The following is a 23,180-nucleotide window of genomic DNA, read 5'->3' on the forward strand; positions in this document are numbered from 1 at the left end:
CGGGCGCGGCTGGGTGTGGGGGCTCGGGCCGGGTGGGAGTGGGTGCGGCCGCGAGGCTGCAGCTACAGCGACTTGGAGCAGGCACAGGGAGGAGTTCTCCACAACAGTAAAAAGGTAGCACAGTGTTTTCTGCCAGGGGAGTATCGGGCCTCTGAGTAAGGCCTGTCCCTGCAGCCTCTGCGGCCTCCTCTCCGTTCTCCCCTCCCCGGGAGCCGGTGCCCTGCAGGTGGCAGAGAGAAACCGAGGCCGCTGGGGGTCTACGCTGGGCGGGGTCTACGCTGGGCGGGGTCTACACAATTTCACCTAGGATCTGGTCCAGCCTGAGGCCGGGGCGGGCCCCAGCCTGTTCCTGGGTCCCCCCTCTGTCACCTTGGCCCCCTTCTGCTAAAGGATAGTCAGGGACCCCCCAGCCTCCTGCAGAGTCACACTTCGGGGAGCAGGAGCCCCCTGGGAGCCGTTCTCGGTGGGCAGCTGCGCCGGGCACCCCCCCGGCCCGGCCCGGCCCGGCCCGTGTGCCCTGCACCTGTCCCACGGGAACACCACGTCTGTCTCCCTTCACTTCCTAGGTTACCATGAAAACGGAGTGGTGAAAGCAGAAAATGGCACCTCCCCACGGACTAAGAAACTCAAGTCTCCTTGAGGCCAAAGTGCTGGAACAGGGATCCTCTTGTGGGGGCCCAGCAGGGAGGTGGGGAGCCCGGCCCCCACCACTGCCTTCCCCCTCCTAGTCCTGTTGCTGCCTCTCAAGCAGCAGAAACCTGTCTCCAAACGGGGCTTTTCCTCTTTCTTATTTCTTGGCTTTCTCTTCTTACTCTTCCATAAACCATTCTCAATAAAACCAAAACTCTTCTTCTTTCTCTCCCTCAAGCCACCTCATGTCCTCACCTCTGTGCTGTGTTGGGTTTTCTAGAAGCCCAGGCTCTCATGGTTCTGTGTTGGCTGGCCGCCTCTTTCTCTTCCTTCATGGCTGCTTCCTTTGACTTTTCACCATATTGTGCAATTTTTCTGTGTCTGATTTTTACGAGAGGGAGCTCAAATTGCAGTCCTGGCCATCCGACACCCAGCATCAGTCCCCAGGACCTGTCAGAGTCAGAAGCCTCGTGCCCCAGAGCCTCTGCCCAGGGCCGCTTGCAGGCCCCTGGGGGGCCCCCGTGTTTGGGCAAGGAGAGGAGAGACCAGTCCTCTTGGATCATCATCTCCAGGTGCTGATTAACTGAGATGTATGATTCCAGTTGCGCACGCACCATCCGGAGGCCCGGCAGCACCACTGCTACTCGGAAATGCCACGGTGTTTGGCTGTGGGGCACGGCAACCCGGGCCAGAAAGGTGGTAGTAACTGTGTTGGGTCCCGTGACTCAAGACCGCTTCCCGGTGGCCGGTCCCAGACGGAGGCCAGTCGGCCCTCGCTCTGCCGGGGAGGTGCTGAAGGAGGACAAGTCTTCCCACCCACTAGAGCAAGAACAAAGCAAACAGAGAAGGTAACGGTGGCAGAGATGATGGAGTGGGAGCCCTAGGCCGTTCTTCAGCCCCAGCCCTAGCCCCAGCCCCAGCTGCTTTTTCAACCGTTCACCAGCATTCAAAACCCCACCCAGCCACAGTTACCAGAGCGGCCCGGCGGATGCTGGTCCCAAAGCCCAGAGCCAGGCGGCCCAGTGAGGGGCTGGCCTCGCTGCCTGACTTGGTCTCTCCCGCTGCAGGAACACCAAGGCCCCCACTGGCCCCCTGGTGCCGCAGGGAGGTCACCGGGCTGCTCACCCTCTGGCTCATCTGTTGAGTGTCTTTGGGCTGGTCGTCGTCATCCCGTGATACATGAGCACACGTGCAACATTTGAGACTGTACGGAAGTGGGACCAGAATGATGTGCAGGTAGATGAGCAGACGCCTGTGCCAGGAGGAGGCTTCCGCCTTACCCCCCCTCTTCCTTCTGTTCCACCCAAAGACAAGGCCTCCAGGTCCATATGGGGCCTGGGGAGGACTTCCAGAAGGGCTTAGGCTTAGTCCTAATGAAGAACTCTTGAACTCTGCTGAGGTGCGGGGAGCAGGTCTTGGTGGGCGTAGGAATGTGTCAGTTGAGGTGCTGGTCCTCTTTCTGACCTCATAGAAGCCAAACCTTGGATTATTATCCTAAAAAGGGGGAGATGGGCCTTTTCATCAGGGTAACTCCCCTCCTCCATGTCACTTGCGTCAGAGATAGATTGAATTTTCCAGTGACTGAGGGATTTGTACCTGAACAGCATTGTAGAGCCTCCTCTCTCTGTCCAGGCTAAGGCTATAGAAATGGGAAGAGCTGCCCTTGGCCTCTGCTTACCCTTAGGAAGCGGGACGGCCTTTTTGGAGATCTGCATCTCTCCCATCCTTCCCTGACACTTCTCTGGGCTGCAGAGGAGAACGTTGCTAGGAGGGTGGCTTGGTACCAACCCAGCAGACCTGAGCCAGGACCCCTTAGCCATTTGGCCCAATACCCCTGCCCAGGCTGTGGTTTCGTTCACGCTCCAAACCTTGCCTGGTGAGGGAAGGGCGTCCAGCCAGCAGCCTCCAAAGCTGCCCCATGAGCCTCCCTGCTCAGCCCAGCCCTCCGCTTGGCCATGTCCCAGACAGTGTTCTGTTCCCTGCAAGGGGCTGCTCCCTCAGGTGAGCCCCGGCTAAACTTTGGCGGGTACGCTGTGAGCTGCGGGCCGAGAGACGGGGCAAGCAGCTCGAGGCCTGCATCAGGCAGTCTCCCTTCTCGTGGCCAGAGGTCTAGGTGTTTGTTGCCAGAGGCCACCAGGCTCTGTGTTCCTGAAGTGTCCTGCAAGCTTCTGGCGCTGGGGGGGGGGTGTGATTCAGAGGTGGTACCACTGCCCCAGGGGCTGGGGCTTTGTTTCTTAAAGGATAGGGTGTGTGCAGGGATGAGGGTTAGTAAGATATTTTTCTGCTATGTCAACACCCCGAGACCATGAGTAAGGCTCGCGTGTCACCAGCCGGGCCTTAGGGACGATCGGAGGGGAAGGGGGGATCAGAGTGATTGTAGGGAGCCCTGTCACCTTCCTGGCATCCCAGCCATGTTTATCTCTGAGCAGAGCCCGGGCTTTGGCAGGCTGGCTCAGAGCAGGGTGCCAGGGGCCCAAATAACCCCACCTCATCCTGTGAGCTGCTTGTGCTGGCTTGTCCTGATTTGGCCACCTTGGCTGTCGTCTTCAGTCTTAAACTAGCTCTCTCCTGTTCCCAAAGTGCCAAGCCATCGGTGAGGGCCCTGCCAGATAGCTCTGAGATGCTAATCTACCTCAGCAACAGCCGCCTCTCTCTAAACATCCCTGCCCGGCGCAGGCGCGGGGGAGGCCAAGCAGGTGGCCGTGGCAGGACGGACAGGCTGGGGGGGGGGCGGGGAGCCGGGGCTGCTGAGGTTCAGTGGTGGGAAAGCTATTTTTACCATCAGGCTCTGATAGCTGCACTATTAATAAGTCACACGTGTTCTTTTTGAAGGTAGGGAAAGGTTCGAGAGGAAAGCAGGCAGGGCCAGGAGGGGAGCTGCTTCTCCCCCGTTCTAGTCCATTCTAACCGTGTGTGTGTGTCTGTGTCTGGGCCACCAGACCTAAATTGTTGCCGAGAACCTTTTGTGTTTCTGTCTCAAGGCAGCGCTTACTAACATTTCAGAAACCAAAATAGACCTTGTGCTCCTGCCACCTTTGCAGATGCCGCTCTTGACTGGAATCCCTTGGACTCCAGAGAGCCCTGAAGCCTGGCTTCGGTGTTCTTCCAGGGGAGTGTGCGTCCGGGTTTTCCTTTAGGGACCTTCCTCCTCTGTACCCTTTCGCTTTTTTTCTAAATGGTGAAGGAGAGGTAGAGGCAGAGAGTACACCCCCTCCCAAGATCCCACAAGAGAAAATTCTATTCCCTGGATGCCTTTTTAAATTTGCAGTGGCTCGCCGGGCCCCCTGTGGCTCGGGAAGGCTTGGTTTGGATATCTTGCACAGGTTTCAGCCTTCCCAGTCGGGTTTGCCTCCCCTGCTGACCCAAGTGAACAGACTTCGTTCGCGAATGTCGTTGCCGCCCTCTGTTCCTCCCTGATGGAGGCAGGACAACAGAGTGGTCTGTCTTCCCTCCCGCTGCCTCCCCTGCCCGCAGCCCTGCTCCTCCGAAGGAACTCTGGGTACAACCGGGGAAGCGGGTCGTTGTCCGAGCTTGTGAAACTTCCGTGGAACCCCTCTCCGGCCCTGGCAGGCCCAGGAGGCAGCCTTCACCCTCTCGCTTTTCTCTGGTTCCCACAGGCGTAGTTTACCTGCTGCTCCTCGTCCGCCGCCTCCCCTGCGGCCCACTCGGTGCCTCTTGTTCTAGGAGGTCTCAGAAAAGCACGGGGACTGCTGTGTTCCGTGCCGACCCTGTGCTCGGCGACCTGAGAGTGCTTGTCCCAAGCAGGCCCTCCTCGTCTTTGTGTACGAAGTGCCTTACTTGCCGTGGGGCCTCCCAGCCTCCGCACGTGCTGTGTGGCCAACCCCACCCGGCAGGCCTCTGGGGCGGCTGTCCTGTGCGGCCAAGGACACGGGACCCCGGTACATGCCATGTAAAAGGGACGCGGATTGGGAGTCTGGCCTCATTTGTCTCCGTCCCCCGCAAGGTGTTGGGGTTCATGGTATGTTCTAGGTTTTGTTTCTGGTTTCTCCCTTGTGTCGGCTTTCTGGCCCACACGGGTGGCTGCAGAAGCCTTGAGGGCCCGGCCGCAGGCACCTGCACCTCCTGCCTGTGGAGGGGAGCCCAGGGGCCTGGGGGCACGAGGCCCCCCACCGTCAGCCCTGCTCTGCCAGGCCTCCCAGCACCCCACCCCCCCATTAAAAAGAAAAGTAGCCTGGCTATAACTTCTTCCAATCTATTTTGCCTCCCATTCAACCCACAGTTGATATGATCAAGGTGTTTACTCTTACTTCCCAGTCACAAGTGTTTGCTCACAGACCCCGGTCTGACGGTGGGTCTGGTCTGGCCGTTGCAGAGTTTCTCCGCGCTCCTAACTCAGTGTTACCTATGTTAGCAGCCGCAGCTGCCCACCATCCCCTTGCTCCTCCGGGTTGTGCAATAACTCCCCCAGCCCGTGGTCTTTCCACAGGCCCTGCTGTCCCTAAGCGCCCTGCAGCCGGGAAGGGAAGGGACCCGTGGGAGGGGGGTCGTCCTCCCCTACCGAAGAAACGTGCGCTACTTTCCCTTCGTCGCGGTCATCTCTCCATCCTGGGTGGGTTTCTGTGGCACTCTCCTAGAACAGTGTAGCGTCGCCTTAGAAGGCCGTAGATTTTTCTTAAAAAAAATCAGTTGAAAAGGAAAAAAAAAAAAACATCCTCATGATGGGGCATTAAATAAATCTGTGTCTGGGAATAAGATCTCTTGGGACACCTGAGATGTCACCGTCACTCTAAGAGCGTTCTAGAGTTTCTTGTTCGTGTGGAGAGGAAGGAGGTGGTTCTGAGGGGCAGCCACGCGTGCACTGTTCACTGACAGGGGCTGGCTGGGGCTGTAAGCTCCGCCGTGTCCTTGGGTACAGATTCGAGTGTTCATGTGAGGAGACCCCACACCTCATTTTTCAGTTCTTTTGTTCAGTAAACACCTAAAGGATGAGCTGAGGCTGCTGGTGCCGTGAGCAACTCATAATGCAAATGTGGACAAGTTGTCTTGTTTTTCTACTTTAGCCTGTTCATGTCATGGACCAAATTTCAACTAGGAACTCAAGGAAAATTTGTACCTGCCGTATTTATGCTTTCATGTAAAAGGTGGGGTTTTTTTGGGCGGGGGTGGGGGGGGTCTTTTTACTTTCGGTGAACTTTTTTCAAAAGCCTTTTCCACTGTTTCTGTCTGGTTTTAAAACAAATTACAGTTTTGTATGGATTTTTTAAATGTACATTTTGAAACAAATCAAATATTTTTGAAATAACTGAATAAAAGGCATAGAATTATCAGTCTCATTGTCTCTGGTCACTTTCCTTATCTTCCTTTTTAATCTGGATGCTTACATTTGTTTTCACTTGAAAAATAATTTTGTGTCCATTTTAATCTCATACCATTTTTCACTCTAACAGTCCTTTCTTGTATGTCTGTTTTGAGCTGTATTTGTTCATTTTGGTCCCAGGAAGGAGGGAATTGGAATGAAGGATGGAGAAAGTTATCTTGAGTGCTGGGTCGTTCTAGGCATTTTTGAGTCTAACCGTAAAGCAGAAAAGCGGAAAGGTGTTTTCTTGACACGGGGTCTGCCGCCAAGCTCCACGGGGAAGCACCGTGAGCTTGCTGCATGATGCAGCCACGGGCTAAGGTGTGCGTGTAAAATCCTGCTGTTGGTGCTGAACAGTATTCATCATGGTGGTGGGCCGTGGGGATTGCTGGGGTCTGTTCTATGGCCTGCTCTTGCCTGCAGCAGTCCGTGTTTTCCAGAACGGTCTTCAGAGAGCACAGGAGAGGAGTGCAGTTACAGGGGGCAGGTAGCCATGGACCCCTGCAGGGCGTGAGGATTGCACAGGAAGCGCTCACCTGAGGTGAAGCTGAGGGACACCCATGGAGGGCAAGCTCTGCTGCAGACGTGGGTTTTGGTCCGGCTCTGCTGGAAGACGCTAGGTGACCTTGGCCAGTTAACCTTTCTGAGCCTGTTTGTTCGTGTGTTCTACAGTTTTGAGGGTTGTGTGCTTGCTACTTGTTTTCGCAGGGAGCGGTGCTGGTGAGATTTAGGGAAGGTGAATGCTGAGTGCATGGTAGAAATAGAGCACTGTTGGCTGTTTTTTTTTTTTTTTTTTAAAGATTGTATTTATTTATTTGACAGACACAGCAAGAGAGGGAACACAAGCAGGGGGAGTGAGAGAGGGAGAAGCAGGCTTCCCACGGAGCAGGGAGCCCGATGCGGGACTCGATCCCAGGACCCTGGGATCATGACCTGAGCCGAAGGCAGACGCTTAACGACTGAGCCACCCAGGCGCCCCTGTTGGCTGGTTTTTAATGAACACATGTACTCAGGCTATTCGGTACCAGCAGGATATTAAGGAGTCCCTCACCCAAGTGACCCTTGATTTTCTGGAAGCATTGAGACAGGTCTTCTCCCCATCTTGGTCCCAAATGCCCTCAAAGCCCAGAGACAGGGGTTTGACCCACCCTACTTAGCTGGTATTTTCAAGCCCCGGGGGCGGTTACAGACAGAGTGCAAGCCCCGGGCCTGAGCAGCGGCTACCTCTGAGCCCGTCTTCCCCCGTGGGGCAGATTTTGCTGCCCCGAACCCATAGCTGTCCCAAGCCGTCCTGTTCCCATCGCTCGGTCAGAGTGGAGAGCCACAGCTCTCGGTGGCCTCTGGGGCAGACGCGAGGAGGGAGGCTACTTGTCTCCCCTCCCTGGCGGCCCCCTCAGTGCAGGTCCTTTCCCCTCCCTGCAGTTCTGCTTGCTGCAGGCTACCGCCCCACTCTGACGTCCCCTCGGCCAGGACACCACCGCGTGCTGGGGCTGAGTGTAGCCCAAGCGACATCAGGTGGCGGCGGCGCCATTCGGAATTCAGAAGAACGATCTGCGCGTGTGGCTCTACCCTCGGTGGAGCTTGTATAAACTAGCGGGGCTGAGCAGGGAGCGTGGGGCCCCCAGAAGTGACCTGCTGGCTCTGGTCTTCTGTACGTGGTGATGGAGCTTCCCGTCTTGGGCAAGCTTGGGAAGTGAGGCAGGGACAGGGAGCTGAAGTCCTGTAGGCGAGCACGGCCTGCCGTACTCAGCACAGCTCTCCGTAAGGCACTTGACCTTCACAGTGGGGCAGGCACAGGGAACCAGAAGAGAACGGTCAGAACAAGGGTAGAAGGACGAGGAGCAGTTGGACCTCAAAAGGTGGGTAAGAGGACGTTTCCCTAATGTCTCCCTTTCGGCTCAGGACCAAAGCCGGCAGGTACCTCCATCTGCTGCAGGTGGCGCAGATCCATGAAAGACTTGAGGATCCAGAGTTTTGTGAACTTTCCTCTTGCAGGGTTGTGGAGAAGTTACTAGAGTGTGGAGTTCCTGAAAGGGGCTGTCAGAGTGCAGTAGGTCCACAAGCTAAGTGAGGGAGATGCTTTAATGGACTCAGTTTGACCTGGGTCCCCTGGAGTTAAGAGAACGTGAGATTTAGTACCTGATTCTCATCTACGGTGAGTCTCCAGGAAAGGACCAGCTGAGCTGCTGAACTGCACAGGCTAGAGAGCAATCTAGATGGACACACTGCAAGAGTGAAGGCCCTGGAGGGGAAGCCCGAAGGGACGAGGAGGAGCCTGGAGGAAATGTGCTTTTAGGACCGGGCACGCTGGAGACTGGCCCATCTGAGGATGGCATCTGAGAGGTTTCCTGGGGGAGTGTCCTGGGGGGGGGGGGGAGTGTCCGGGGGGGGGGGGGGTAGTGAGAGAGCCAGCCTTTCGGCACATGACACACAGAAGGCCCTGACCCAGATGAGGACTTCACCGGCCCCAGAAATAAGACTTTGCCCTTTTCCTCTGGGGTCTACTCGCTACCCTTCCCGGACACTACACAGGCCAGAAACAGCAGTGTGACTGAGTTGGGGGCAAGGGGAGCAGAAACCAGAAGAAGAAACCCACTATACCTATCCTAGCTCACTCACTCACACACACACACACACTAAGGCTTCTAAGTTTGGGCAGGCAGGATAGAGCTTAGGATTTTTACTTTAGACTGAAATGGACTTCTGAGTACTTGGAAATTAGGCTTTCACTAGGTAAGTGACTGGGGGCTTTCACTAGTTCTTGAGATACCGACCTGGAGCAGGAAAGGAGTCCGTATATATGGTATTACAGCCCTTTGCATAAGCTAGTTGGAGGTGGCTTGGCTCATCAGTGAAGGAAGAACGAGCAGTTCTGAGAGGGCAGGTGTCCTGGATCCTGTAGGGACAGCTCCCCCCTCCTTTACACCACCGCCTGGGGAAGCAGGGAAGAATCTGGGCTGGGAGTTATAAATTGGAGGTGGTGGCTGGCCTCAACTCGGGAGCAGCCCTCGTTCTAAAACCTGGGGCAGAGCTCATTAGATAACCAGTAACTACATTTCCTCTCATCTCAAGGCTAGGCTCTCGAAAAGCAGCATTTTTCTTATATATATATTTTTTTTTAACTGTAATTCACATCAAGGAATACATTTTCCATTATGACCCAGTAAATACACACTCAGTTGAAACAAAAGTTTCATGAAATATATAACCTATTTGTACCACACTTATATTTTCTATTCCATTTTTTAAAACTGCAGGTCCACTAATGGGCCTAGAGCCACAGTTAAAAAACCGTGGCTTCCGGCCCGCAGCCACAGCAGACTGTGTGTGTATTTCCAACACCCCACATGCTGCTGCCCCAGCAAAATGTGGCTTTCCTTCTGCTCGTAGTCATTCCACACCCAGAGTAGTCCGCATTCTCCAGAGAAACCGAACCAATGGAATGTCTATGTAGAGAAAGCAGTGTCTTACAAAGAATGGGCTCGTGGGATTATGGAGGCTGACAGTTCCCAAGATTTTGCTCCCATGAGAGCAGAGGGTATAGTTCTAGTCTGAAGGCCAGGCCAGCAGGCACGAGACCCAGGACGAGCCAGTGTTTGAGTCCAAAGGCAGGCAGAATTCTCTTACTTGGGGAATGGTCAGCCTTTTCTGTTCAGGCCTTCAGTGGATTGGATGTGGCCCACCCACCCCAGGGGCAATCTGCTTTACTCAGTCTACCACCTCAACTGTTAATCTCAGCCAGAAACGGACACACCCAGAGATATGTCTAACAAACATCTGGGCACTCCATGGCCCCAGACAAGCTGACACCTAATTAGCCATCACAATACCCTACCCCTACCTCCCTAAATAAAGCACCAATCTTAGCTCTTAAAAGATCCAGTTTAATTTAGATTTTAGTATTGAAATCTAAGAACTGAAAAATATAATTTTAAGATCCCTGTGAATGCCTCTATGAAAAGTACAAGGCGTTTCAAAATGTAGGTCTGACCTCAAAACGTCGTACTGCATTCTCTCCTCAGCCAGGTCAGTTGGAGAAAGCACGCACAAAGTGATAGTAGTTAATCTTGTCTTCTCTGTGAGGGCACAGCCTGATCAACTGCGGGAGAGAGCAGAGAGCAGGTGAGACAGAGCTGCAGGGCCCACTTACTAATAACCATCCCCAGCCTTTGTAAACCAGGTCCGAGTTTAAATCAGCGGATTCTAAAATGCTCCTGTGAACGTGGCAGGTAGGTCAGACATAATCCGCATCTTCAACTGAACGAGACTAAAGCTCAGAGGGAGTCAAGGGCCTGCGGGAGATTTCAGGACTCACATTTATAAGAACACTGTCATTTCCAGAGCACTTTTAATTATTTTTATATTCAAATACGAGCTTTGTCCACCGGTCTGCACAGAGTAGAACTCTTAAAATAGCAAGTTGCTGTTATCACAGGATAATAGAAGAATCTAGTTCCGTCACTGCTCACTTGATCTTTGCCCAAAGGCAGAGAAGCCTTATGTCACTGCTCAAACCACGTCCCCTGAAGCTCCGCTGTGGGGGGAGTAGCCTGATCTGCTGTGGTTACCTTTACATGTGCAAATCATCCTTGCCACCCACACCTTCCCCACCCCACTGACCGCAATTCCTTTGTCAAGGTCACAAATAGCACAAATGACTTAAAAAAAATCAAAAGCTGGGCATGCTGTCCATCTGAGATTTGGGAAGCTAAATGGGCATTTGCCCAAGTGAACACGTTCTTTTCTACCTGCCCTCTTCCCCTCCCTGCTGATGTTCCAATATCTGAAAAATCCTCTTCTCCAGCGCCACACGACAGCCTCCCCTAAATGAGTCTTCACTTCTGAACATCCCTTTTTGCTAAAAGATCTTTAAGAAGGTCTAAGCAGGCTTTTTATCAGGGAGAAGTCTCAGTAATAAGTCACAGTCATTGGCAACTGTGGGAGAGATTTTGGTCTGAGTTCCAGGGAAGCCCTGGCTAGAGGGATTTCTAATGAAACAAAGGCAAAAAACCCCCTCTGCAACTCACTTCATGAAAATTCCCAGAGGACAGTGTCCATGTCCTTCCTCTGTGTGCAGCTGGCCCTGGGCGACCCGTTCCTGACAGACACGGCTGCCCTGGGCGGTGGTCACGCCCTCTCCCATGCCCGCTGTACTGCTGAGCTACCGTAAGCGCTGGCTGGGAGGGTGGCCACAGGCTGCCCCCCATCCTGCTCAATCCCGTCACCTTTGAGTCTCCCCTCGGGCTGCCCCTCTGGGATCACGACTGCAGCCCTCCTTCGGCGGACATGGCTTATCTGCCACGCTGTGCGGTCTAGCCCATACCCACGTAAAGACAGGCCCTACTGCAGCCATGAGCAAAGAACCCCAATGTGACAATCAAGGGGAAACACCATAGAAATCAGGGCCGAATAGGAGATCTGATTCAAACATCTTAAATTTTACCGTTAAAACCAAATACACCCACAACTGCCTCTGGGAGAGAACAAACGGGTGTTCACAGCCTCTGCAATCAACCCAGAAGGGTGACTCCTACTGACCTCCTTAATCAAGGAATCATCGATTGGCAGGTTGAGAGAGTCACAGATTTTAAAGAACATCTCTTTGTCAACATATCCTGAAGCTTCCTTGTCATAAATTTGAAAGGCTTCGCGAATGTTGTCTTTGCACGGATGATCTTTCAGTTGCTTCTGGATTGTGTCTATTAATGCCTCCAGTTCTTGCACACCTGGATCCTCTTTAGTTTGCCTGCTGTAGAGAAAGGAAGGCAATGCCTGGGCATCTTATTTATCCTTGACCAGTCTTAGCTCAGTGACCAAAGTTCTCCTTTGGTGAAGTTGGGGCAGCTTCTAATGACAAACGGCTCTGGCACGGAGCTGACCAATAACTGGACACCTGCCCGCGGGGGCTGGCTGACGGCTGGGGAGCCTGGTCAGGGGGGTTTGAGCTGACGCTCAGCCTCCCTGGCTGCCACCTGTTAAATCTCTGCACCACAAAGAGCCACATCTACCGCCGCCACCTCCCCAAGCTCGGTGTTTGTGTGAGTCACCCACTGCTGCTGAATGCTGTTGCATCATCTGAAGATGAATGAGTTTTTAAAAAGTTTCACACATCATGATGTATGGTGACTAACATAAGATAATAAAATTAAAAAAAAAAAGTTACATTCACACAGTCAGAAATCTCGTACTTTTAACATGTTCTCTCCGGTTCACTCCGAATTTTATGAAAGATGGTGGATTGAGAAGGTGAGGCTTAGCATTTACTGAAATGAAGAGAGATGAGTAACCCACAGCACTAAAAAGAGGGAGAACTCAGAAAGCACTCCTCCCTTATTCAACGATGAAAAAACAGACTCGAAGACCTTAGAGACTTATCCCAGATGTCCCAGCAGAGGCAAGACCAGAACGGACATCGCACTCAGGTTCTGACGTGTTCTTTCAAGTACATCCAGCCATCCCTCACCGAGCCCTCTCCCTCCACACCATCACAATATCGGTCCCCCGTGGCTTTCCTGTTCCTATTTCCTCCTGCATATAATATTCGAAAGGTTCACTCTTCCAAACGGCCTCTATTAACTTAATTCCCTTTTGACCCACTGGCAATTTTTGCTGGGGAAGGTACAAAGTGCTAGAACCTTTCAGGAACAATTTGGAAAACATGAAGCAAAATCCCAGCAAAGAATTTCAAGTAATTTATCCTAAGAAAATAATCATGAGTTGTATACAAAGATACAATCTAATAAAGCTGTTTTGAGACAGCTAAAGGTCTAAAAAAATCATCCCCAAATCAGGAATTGGTTAAACAATATCCAAAAATGATGAGGCAATATAATAATAATGCAGCATGGACAATGTTGCAGCTAGAGTAGACAGATCTGTTAGTGAGAAAAATCAAGGCTACATTTTGCATAAAAGTTGTGAGGGGAATAAAAACATATTTAAATTGCTTATATTGTGCAAAGAAACTCTGGGAAGGTATTTTAAAACCAATGAAACAGGTAGTTACCTATGGGGAATGGAGGGTAACAAGCAGGTATGTGTATATATAAATAAAACTCATGTGAATGTAATATGCACTCAAAAAATTATCAATGCTCCATAAAACATTTCATATCAGAAATGTTCATGATACAAAAATCAAGTGCAAAGAGCTAGTTAAATTTATTACAGGATTTTTCTATTTTCTAAATTTTTACTCCCTGAATGTTATTTATTCTGGGCATGTATTACCTTTATAGTAAGACAAACACAATATATATTCTAATAAAAATCTCTAGTATCTAAATGTTGTCTGGCATTATTTATTATTGAAGCAGGATATGTGTATCTGATGGGTATACCTCCAATCATACATACTAAATTATGCATAACTGCCAGGAAGCTATTTTAGTGGCAGAAAGCAGTCAAACCTCAATCTTGCATATCTTCCCAGGAGTTAGTGCCATGGAGCATATATATTTAAAATGTGATCATCCAGTCATTTTGGGAAAGAGAAGATAACTCTCCCTTCCGTGAAGGGGCCAGATGTTCATACCGCCTCCTACAATAGGGAAAATGCCCATGCCATCTGCTGTCTCTGAGTACGATGGAGTAAACCGAAACAGAGCTTGCCACAGGTGGTACTGTTTACGACAGAGCTGCTGAAAGTTACAGCTCCTACTTTACTGACGGGGTGTAAACCAAGACCCATTTTCTAGGAAAGCTGCAAGACCCACATGTTAACAAAGGAACACAAGGGCTCAATGATTATCCTTAACGGGACTGCCAACTGAGAGAGATGGCTGGGTTCCCAACACGCAAGGTGTAGACTCTGTGCCAACCCCTCCAATGCCCTTCTTTTACTTTCCATAAAAGCAAACATGAGTTTTATAGGGTGATTGAACTCCCATAGGTAAGAAAGACATCATGGTTTTCATTCTGCTCTTAGAATATTTTCCTAGGAGCAACCTGGCAAAACCCTCTACTTAGCAAGAACTAAATGGAATTCACATATTTTCTTCAACAGCAAAGAGACTTCAATCTTGTTCTTTCTCATATTTTGCGGGGGTGGGTAGCAGGCAACTCTTTGATGTGTTAGAACTTTAAAGTGTGGCCATTTCCATTGCAAAGATTCAGTGTCAACCCCTTGGCCTGACCTTAGCTCTTGATCCATGATCCAAGGTCTCCCCTTGGTCCCAGTGAAGGTAGACCCACTCCCAGGACAGGCAGTCCCTTGCTCAGAGAGCTTCGGGTAGTCAGGAAGCTGAGTAACAACATTCTCGATTTCTTGCTGCTTTTCTCTGTTGAGACAGAAGAAATTATAGTAAAGACTATGAGCTCCGAGTCGGACTGGTTCAAAAGCTGTTTTACCACTGAAAGGCTACATGATATTGAGTAGATTAGCTAATTGCTCTGTGCTTCAGTTTCATTATCTGTCATATGGGAGCTTTGGAAAGAAGTTACCTCATAAAGATTGTGGTGAGAATTACATGAACTATTACATATAAAGCACTTAGTACCTAACATAGACACACGCAAATGTCAGCTTTGAACATAGTTCTTCTGACAGTCCTAGGAGAAGTATTCTCTCATCTAACAACTATTTATTGAACATGTATGGCCCAATTCTAGAAGGAACCTGTCTCTAATAAGGATCCCTGATCTCCAGAAGGAAATTAAGACATGGACTTTAAAATTACTCAAAGAAGGGAGAAAATTACCATCACCATGTAGAGGAGGTACAAAGCCTGAGAGGATCAGGAAGGGCTGAACTAGGAGGTGGCATTTGACCTAGGCCTTGAAGGATGTGAGGGCTTGGACCTGCAGAATGAAATAAAGGAACTGCAGACTGGGAACAGCCTGAGAAAAGGCATGAAGAAAGGAATGCTGGAGCTTAGTATAATAAACCTGTTTGGGGTGCAGACTATGTGGAAAGGTAAACTGGAACTCTAAGTTAGATGGTCATTTGGAGACACACTATGGAGGTTCTTAGATACCAGACTAAGAACTTTAGAGTTTTGTTTTTAAGTGATGGAAATCTCTTAATAATAAATATGATGAAGAAATCAAAAAAAGGTCAAAAGGGAAACCAAAAAATATCTTGAAACAAATGAAAACGTAAATACGACATACTAAAATATGGAATGCAGCAAAAGCAGTTCTAAGAGGGTAGTTTATCACAATAAATGTTTACATTAAGAAAAAAAGGATCTTGTGGTGCCTGGGTGGCTCAGTCAGTTAAGCGTCCACCTCTTGATTTCGGCTCAGGGTTGTGAGATCGAGACCTGCATTTGGGCTCTGCGCTGGGTGTGAAGCATGCTTAAGATTCTCTTTTTCCCCCTCTCCCTCTGCTCCCCATCTCCCGCTCATGAAGAAAAAAAACAAACAAACAAACACCCTAACTTTATACTTCCAGGAACTAGAAGAAGAAAAAACTAAGCAAAAAGTTAGCAGAAGAAAGGAAATGATAAAAATCAGAGCAGAGTAATGATAGAGAAGGTCCATGAAACTAAGAGCTGGTTTTGTGAAAAGATAAACAAAATTGACAAACTTTTAGCTACAGTGAGAAAAAAAGACAAAATCAGAAATGAAAGGCGATATTACAACTGATATCACAGAAATACAAAGAATCATAAGAGATCATTATGAACAATTATACATCAACAAATTGGATTACCTGGAAGAAATGAATAAATTCCTAGAAACAAAACCTACTAAGACTGAATCATTGAGCTAGAAAATCTGAGCAGACCAGTAACAAGTAAGGAGGTTGAAATGGTAATAAAAAAGAAAAGCCCAGGACCAGATGGTTTCACTGATGATTGCTATGTAGCATTTAAACAAAAGTTTATACCAATCCTTCTCAAACTCTTCCAAAAAAACTGAAGAGAAAGCAACACTCCCAAACTCATCTTATGAGGCCAGCTTTACCCTGATACCAAAGCCAGACAAGGACACTACAAGAAAGTTATACACCAATATCTTTCATGAACATAGATGCAAAAATCTTCAACAAAACACTAGCAAACGAAATTCAACAGCACGTTAGAAGGATCATATGCCATGATCAAATTATATTTATCCTTTGTATGCAACGATGGTCCAACATACACAAAAATCAATAAATGTGATACATCACATTAACAGAATGAAGGATAAAAATCATATGATCATCTCAATAAAGAAAAAGCATCTGACAAAATTCAATGTACTTTCATGATAAAAACTCTCAACAAATTAGGTATAGAAGAAATGTACCTCAACATTATAATGGCCACATATGACAAATCCACAAGCTAACATCATACCCAATAGTGAATAAGACAAGGATGCCCAGTCTTGCTGCTTGTATTCAACACAGACCTAGCCAGAGCAATTAGGCAAGAAAAAGAAACAAAAGGCATCCAAATACAAAAGGAATAAGTAAAATTATCTCTGTTCACAGATGACATGTACTATGTACAGAAAACCTTAAAAACTCCACCAAAAAAATGTTAGAACTAATCAACAAATTCAGTTAAGTTGCAGGAAACAAAAATCAGTTGTGTTTCTATACATTAACAATGAACTATCTAAAAGAAAAAATCATAAATTCCACTATAATAGCATCAAAAGCAATAAAATACTTAGGAATAAATTTAAGGACCTGAAAGACAGGTACACTGAAAACAAAGACACTGAAATAAATTAAGGCACAACCAAATGGAAAGATATCTTGTGTCCTTGGATTGGAAGAATTAATAACTGTTTAAATGTCCACACTATCCAAAGTGATGTACAAATTCAATGCAATCTTTATCAAAATTCCAATGGCATGTTTCACAGAAATAGAAAAAACAATCCTAAAATTTGCATGGAACCACAAAAACCCCCAATAGCCAAAGCAGTCTTGAGAAAGAAGAACAAAGCTGGAGGCGTCACACTTCCTGATTTCAAACTATCATTACAAAGCTACCGTAATCAAAACTACGTGGTACTGGCATAAAAAGAGACACATAAGCCAATGGAACAGAATAGAGGCCAGAAATAAGCTCATGCATATATGGTCAACTGTCTTTGACAAGGGTGCCAAGAATACACAATGGGGAAAGGACAGTCTCTTCAATAAATGGTGCTGGGAAAACTGGGTATCCAGGCAAAAGAAAGAAACTGGATCCCTATTTTATAGAACTCACAAAAATTAACTCAAAATGATTGAAGACTTAAACACAAGACCTGGGACTGTGGAACTCCTAGAATTAAGCAAAGGAAAAAAGCTCCTTGACATTAGTCTTGGCAGTGATTTTTTTTTGGACACCAAAAATAGTCAACAGACGCAAAACAAACAAGTACAACTACATCAAACCAAAAAAGTTTCTGCACAGCAAAAGAAATAATCAAAATGAAAAGGCAACCTATGAAATGGGAGAAACTATTTATGAACTGTCTCAGTCTGTTCGGGCTGCTATAACAAAACACCAGAGACTGGGTAGCTTATTAACAATAGAAATTTATTTTTCTCAGTTATGGAGGCTGAAAGTCCAAGATCAGGGCACCACAGATCCCACGTGGTGGCTGGTGAAGGCTGTTTTTGGTTCATAGCCAGTATCTTCTCACTGTGTCCTTACATGATAGAAGGGGGCTAGCAAGTTCTCTGGGGCCTTTTTTTTTTTTTTAATAAAAGCACTAACCCCATTCATAGGATTCTCATGACCTAATCACCTTCCAAAGGCCCTTCCTCTTAATACCATCACATGACCTCTTAATATGGATCAGGATATCAACTTATAAATTCTGGGGGGACACAAACATTCAAACCATAGCACAAACCATATATCTGATAAGGGGTTAATACCTAAAATATGTAAGGAACTCCTACAACTCAATAGCAAAAAAATAAACAATCCAATTAAAACATGGGCAAACAACCTGAGAAGACATTTTTCCAAAAACGATATACAAATGCCAGTGGGGGGGGGCGCCTGGGTGGCTCAGTTGGTTAAGCATCTGCCTTCGGCTTAGGTCATGATCCCAGGGTCCTGGGATCGAGCCCCGCATCGGGCTCCCTGCTCAGCAGAGAGCCCTCTTCTCCCTTTCCCTCTGCCTATGGCTCTGCCTACTTGTGCTCTCTGTCAAATAAATAAATAAAAAATATCTTTAAAAAAAAAAAATGCCAGTGGGTACATGAAAAGATGCTCAACATCACTAATCATGAGGGAAATGCAAATCAAAACCAAAATGAGATATCACACCTGTTAGGATGGTTATCATCAAAAAGACAAGAGATAACAACTTGGGGAGGATGTGGAGAAAAGGGAACTCTTGTACACTCCCACTGTAGGTAGGAATATAAATTAGTATAGCCATTATGGAAAACAGTTATGGAATATCCTCAAAAAATTAAAAATAGAACTATCATAGTATCTAGCAGTCCCACTTCTGGATATATATCTGAGGGAAATGAAATCAGGATCTCAAAGAGACATCTGCCCTCCCATATTCACTGCAGCATTATTCACAATAGCCAAGAAATGAAAACAATCTAAATGTCCATAGATGGATGGAGTTTAAAAATGTGACACATATATAAAAAACATGGCACAATGGAATGTTACTCGGCCAGAAAAAAGAAGGAAATCCTGCCATTTGTGATAACATGGATGAACCTGAAAGATACTGTGCTTAGTGAAATAACCCAGAGAAAGACTAATACTACATAATCTCAATTATATGCGGAATCTAAAAAAAGTTGAACTCCAGGGGCTGGGGGAAGGGAGTGATGTTGGTCAAGAGTACAAACATTCAGTAACAAGACGAGTAAGTTCTGGAGGTCTAATGTACAGCATTGGGGCTGTAGTTATAGTTATACTGTACTGTAACGTGATATTTGCAAAGAGATCTAAAGCATTCCCACCACACACACACACGCACACACACATAAATGGTAGCCCTGTGAGGTGATGGATGTGTTAATTAACTTGATCGTGATAGTCATTCACAATGTATATCAAACAAACATATTGTAGATTTTAACTAGATACAATTAGACCTCAACAAAATTGAGGGGAAAATAGTCGTATGATGAATTTGGAGCCAAGTTCCAGGATGACTGGTCTGATAACTGTACGTGAAGTGGAGTAAGGGAAAGAGCAGACATGGGAGGATACATCAGGAGGTATCGCGGACGCTGGGGTAAGCAGGGATGGAAGTATGGCAGATGCTGGTAGTTGCTCTCCTCTTCCTACCAGAGCCCTTATTTTGTTTGGAGCAGCAGCTAGGCATGGCTGAGTGACACAGCCCAGACAATGAGATGTCCGCAGAAGTTGCTAGGTGGGGCTCCTAGATAAGCCCTTTAAAAACAGGAAAGACATGCGTGAGATTGGCTGTTCAGTCTTTTACCCTTTGTCCTTCCCCTTCTTCCTGCCTGGACTACATAGATGCAATGCTGGAGATGGAACATTCACTTTGTGGCCACAGAGTGAAAAGCAGGAGGACAAAAACTACTTGCTAAGGATATCTGAGAAGAGAGAGGAAAAGTGTCAAGTCTCTGTTGGCATTGCAAAGCCACCACACCAGCTCTAGACTGCTTCCCTCCAGATGTTGTATTCCAGGAGGAACACAAAACTCCACTGGGTTAAGCTAATGTAAATTTGTTTTTATTATTATGGGCAGACAAATGCAGCTTCTAACTGAGTGCTTTAAATTAGGAAATGGTGGGGAGAATGAATAGGAGAAGTCAGAGGCAAGACCTATTATAGAATAAAAGAATTTGACATATTGAATACGGTGCAAAATAAAAGAGGTCAAAGGTATCTCCAAGGTTTCAAACCAAGGTAAATGGAACACTGATATGATTAAGAGAAAGTGGGCAATTAACATTTATTGCTTGCCTCCTGTGTGTGCCAGACTCTACAGTGGCACTTTACATATGTTATCACAACTCACTGTTATCACCATTATTTGAGACAGAGAGAAGGAAGAAGAAAGAAGGAAAAGCAGTTGTCCCAGAAAGATGAAAACAACAATGGCCTCATTTTTTTGTTGTACAAATTGTGAGGTACTGTGGCTCAGCCGGATGAAGACACACTGAACAGGCCAACAGGAATCTAGGACTAGAATCAGGGGAATGGTCAGGATGGAGAACTTATTTAGACACTGTGCAATGAGATAAGATTGTCAAGAGAGTTTAGCAAAAGCAAATAAAGGGACCAAAAAAGGATCTCGAGAAACACCAACCTAGTAGACAAAAAGTAGCAAAAAGATACAAAGAATAGGCTTCCAGAGAAGTAGCAGGAGTCTGATCAGCGACTCTGACTTTCTAGAACTCAAAAGAGGGTTTCAAAAAGGGGATGGTAAAGACTTCCAGGGAAGATGGTGGAGTAGGAGGGTCCTAGGCTCACCTCGACCCATGGATACACCTAGATAATACCCACATCAATGTAAATAACCCAAAAATGACCCGAAGAATGGCAGAACAGATGTACACAGCTAAATGTAGAGAAGAGGCCGCATTAAAAGGGTAGAAAGGGCAGAGATGTGGTTAGGAGCCAAACAGACCCACAGGACTCTCTGTGGGAGGGAGGGACTCCACCAGTGTGGACAGGAGAGGAGCACCCCACACCAGGCGCCTCAGGCACAGGGGACTCACAGGGGGAAGATGAATCCCCATAACATTTGGTTTTGAAAACCAGAGGGGCCTATCAGTAGGGCTTAACACCTAGAACTTCAAAAATCAGCAACTTGGCTCTGGGAGAGCCAGGAGGGCAATAGGAAACTGAGTCCCTGCCCTTAAAGAGACAGCACAACAAAGAACCCCACTGAGATACAGCATAGAAGCAGCAGTTTGAAAAACTCCTGGGGTATAAAGGAGGGCGATTTGTTTACTCATCTCAGAGTGTGTGCTGGAGGGGCAGGGATCTTTGGGAGACTTCCTTAAGAACAAAAGAAGAGGGGGTCTGGGTGGTTCAGTTGGTTAAGTGGCTGACTTCAGCTTAGGTCATGATCTCAGGGTCCTGGGATCGAGCTTCACATAGGCTCCAGGCTCAGTGGGGAGTCTGCTTCTCCCTCTCCCTCTGCCCCTCCCCCACTCATGCACACACTCTCTCAAATAAATAAAATCTTAAACAACAACAACAACAACAACAACAAAAGAGCAGGCATCATTCCCCCCTCCCCAAAATACAAGGACACCTGTGGGAACCTGGGCAGCACAAACACTCTCCACCTAGCTTGCTAACAACACACCCCATCTGTGGGTTCTCCTACAGACATGATCTTTACATCCTGGCCTGGGCAGGAGTTTTCCTACCTCCCCCCCCCACTCCATGGATGGCTCTAGGTCTCCTTACACTGAAAACCAGCATGGACCCTGTTGGCATAGTGCAACCTGCCCCCTCCAACCTGACCTTGGCATGAGCCCATCCCAAGTGGTGCCACAGCCTGGCAGGGTGTAAGCAGCCCTGAGAGGGCCCAGCACCACTCCAAACTGACTCCTGCCCCAGGGAGAGGGAAGATAACCACACACACCATTTGGACTATGGCCCCAGCAGTGGGCTGGGGCCAGACAGCTGGTCTGACTATAGACCCTGCCCACCAACGAAAGTTTCTCAGTGCACAACACAGGAAGAATGCCCTGCAGTTTGGTGCTACCACAGCTCCGGCAAATGCCTGGTCTGACTCAACTCAAGCCCAAGGTGGCTCCAGACTGGCCCACCAACACCACAGGGACCAAACACTGCCCACAACAGGCAAAGAGAACCACTGCAGACAACTGGATTGAAGGCAAGAGACAGAGAGACAAAACAAGGAGACCAAAGAATATGTCCCAAATGAAAGAACAGGACAAAATCACAGCAAGAGAGCTAAATGAAACAGAGATAACTGATATGCCTAACAGAGAATTTAAAATAATGCTCATAAAGATACACTGAACTTAAGAGTGGATGACCTCAGTGAGACCTTCAACAAAGAGATAGAAAACATTAAAAAGAACCAATTACAGATGAAGAACCCAATAACTGAAATAAAATATATAAATATTATATAAGTATATATTAAATTTATATATTAATAATATACATTATATATTTTATACACTAGAAGGAATAAATACTAGACTAGAACAAGTAGAACAACAGATCAGCGACCTGGAGGACACAGTATGGAGAGCAATCAAACTGGAGAGAGAAAAAAATAATAATAAAAAATGAAAATAGATTAAGGAACACAAGAACACCGTCAAGTGTAATAACATTCACATTATAGGGATCCCAGAAGGAGAAGAGAGAGAAAAGGTGGCAGAAAATGTATTTGAAGAAATAATAGCTGGAAACTTCCTGAATCTGGGGAAGGAAACAGAAATCCAGATCCAGGAAGCATGGAAAGCCCCCAACAAAATCAACCTAAGGAGGTCCACACCAAGACATATAGTAATTAAAATGGCAAAAAGTAATAATAACGAATCTTAAAAGCAGCAAGGGAAAAGAAAACAGTTACATACAAAGAAATCCCTATAAAGCTATCAGTTAATTTTTTAGCAGCAATTTTGAAGGTCAGAAGGCATATATTCAAAGTGCCAAAAACAAAACAAAAACAAAACAAAACCCACAACCCTGCATTCAAGAATACTTTATGCAGCAAGCCTATCATTCAGGATAGAGAGAGAAAGAGTTTTTCAGACAAACAAAAGTTAATGGAATTCATCACCACTAAATCGGCCCAGCAAGAAATGTTAAAGGGGACTCTTTGAATGGAAAGGAAAGACCATAAGCAGGATTAAGAAAAGTAAGAAGCACAAAAGCAGTCAAATTAAGCATATCTATAAAAATCAGTCCAGGGATAAAAAAAAAATAAAAGAATGTAAAATATGATACCATACACCTAATCATGGAGGGGAGAGGAGCAAAAATGTAGTGTTTTTAGAATGGGTTCAAACTTAAGTGAACATCAACTTAATATAGAGTGCTATATGCAAAAGATGTTATATACAATCTTAATGGTAGCCACAAATCAAAAACTGGTAATAGATATGCAAGAAATGAAGAAACATGAATTCAAGTATATCACTAAAGAAAGCCAGTAAACCATGAGAGAAGAGCACAAGAAAGGAACAGAAATGAAATACAAAAACAATCATAAAACAAGTATCAAAATGGCAATAAGGACATACCCATCAGTAATCACTTTGAATGTAAACGGACTATGCTCCATCAAAAGACATAGGGTGATGGAATGGGTAAAGAAGCAAGACCCAGGGGTGTCTGGGTGGCTCAATCAG

At 47.2% G+C, this 23,180-nt stretch overlaps 2 protein-coding genes across 6 annotated transcripts in view; one reads left to right on the plus strand and one right to left on the minus strand.

Annotated features, from left to right (window-relative positions):
* Positions 1-1,138, plus strand: part of TRAM2 (translocation associated membrane protein 2) — a 77,437-nt gene extending 76,299 nt beyond the window's left edge. The window contains exon 11 of the mRNA XM_032409669.1: positions 567-1,138. Within this exon, the coding sequence (XP_032265560.1) occupies positions 567-640 (74 nt within the window). The 3' untranslated portion in view covers positions 641-1,138. The remainder of the gene's footprint in view (positions 1-566) is intronic.
* The window catches only part of EFHC1 (EF-hand domain containing 1), a 72,747-nt gene continuing 50,264 nt past the window's right edge, over positions 698-23,180 (minus strand). Inside the window, exons 10-13 of one of the 5 annotated variants that reach the window (XM_032409664.1) lie at positions 14,083-14,226; positions 11,486-11,696; positions 9,939-10,046; positions 698-1,449 (exon numbers count right to left, since the gene is read on the minus strand). In XM_032409664.1, coding sequence (XP_032265555.1) covers positions 9,975-10,046; positions 11,486-11,696; positions 14,083-14,226 — 427 coding nt within the window. In that variant the 3' untranslated portion in view covers positions 698-1,449; positions 9,939-9,974. The other 4 variants (XM_032409665.1, XM_032409666.1, XM_032409667.1 and 1 more) reach the window with 4 other exon arrangements.

Source organism: Phoca vitulina, unplaced genomic scaffold (genome assembly GCF_004348235.1).
Source record: "Phoca vitulina isolate PV1807 unplaced genomic scaffold, GSC_HSeal_1.0 scaffold11, whole genome shotgun sequence".
NCBI lineage: Eukaryota > Metazoa > Chordata > Mammalia > Carnivora > Phocidae > Phoca > Phoca vitulina.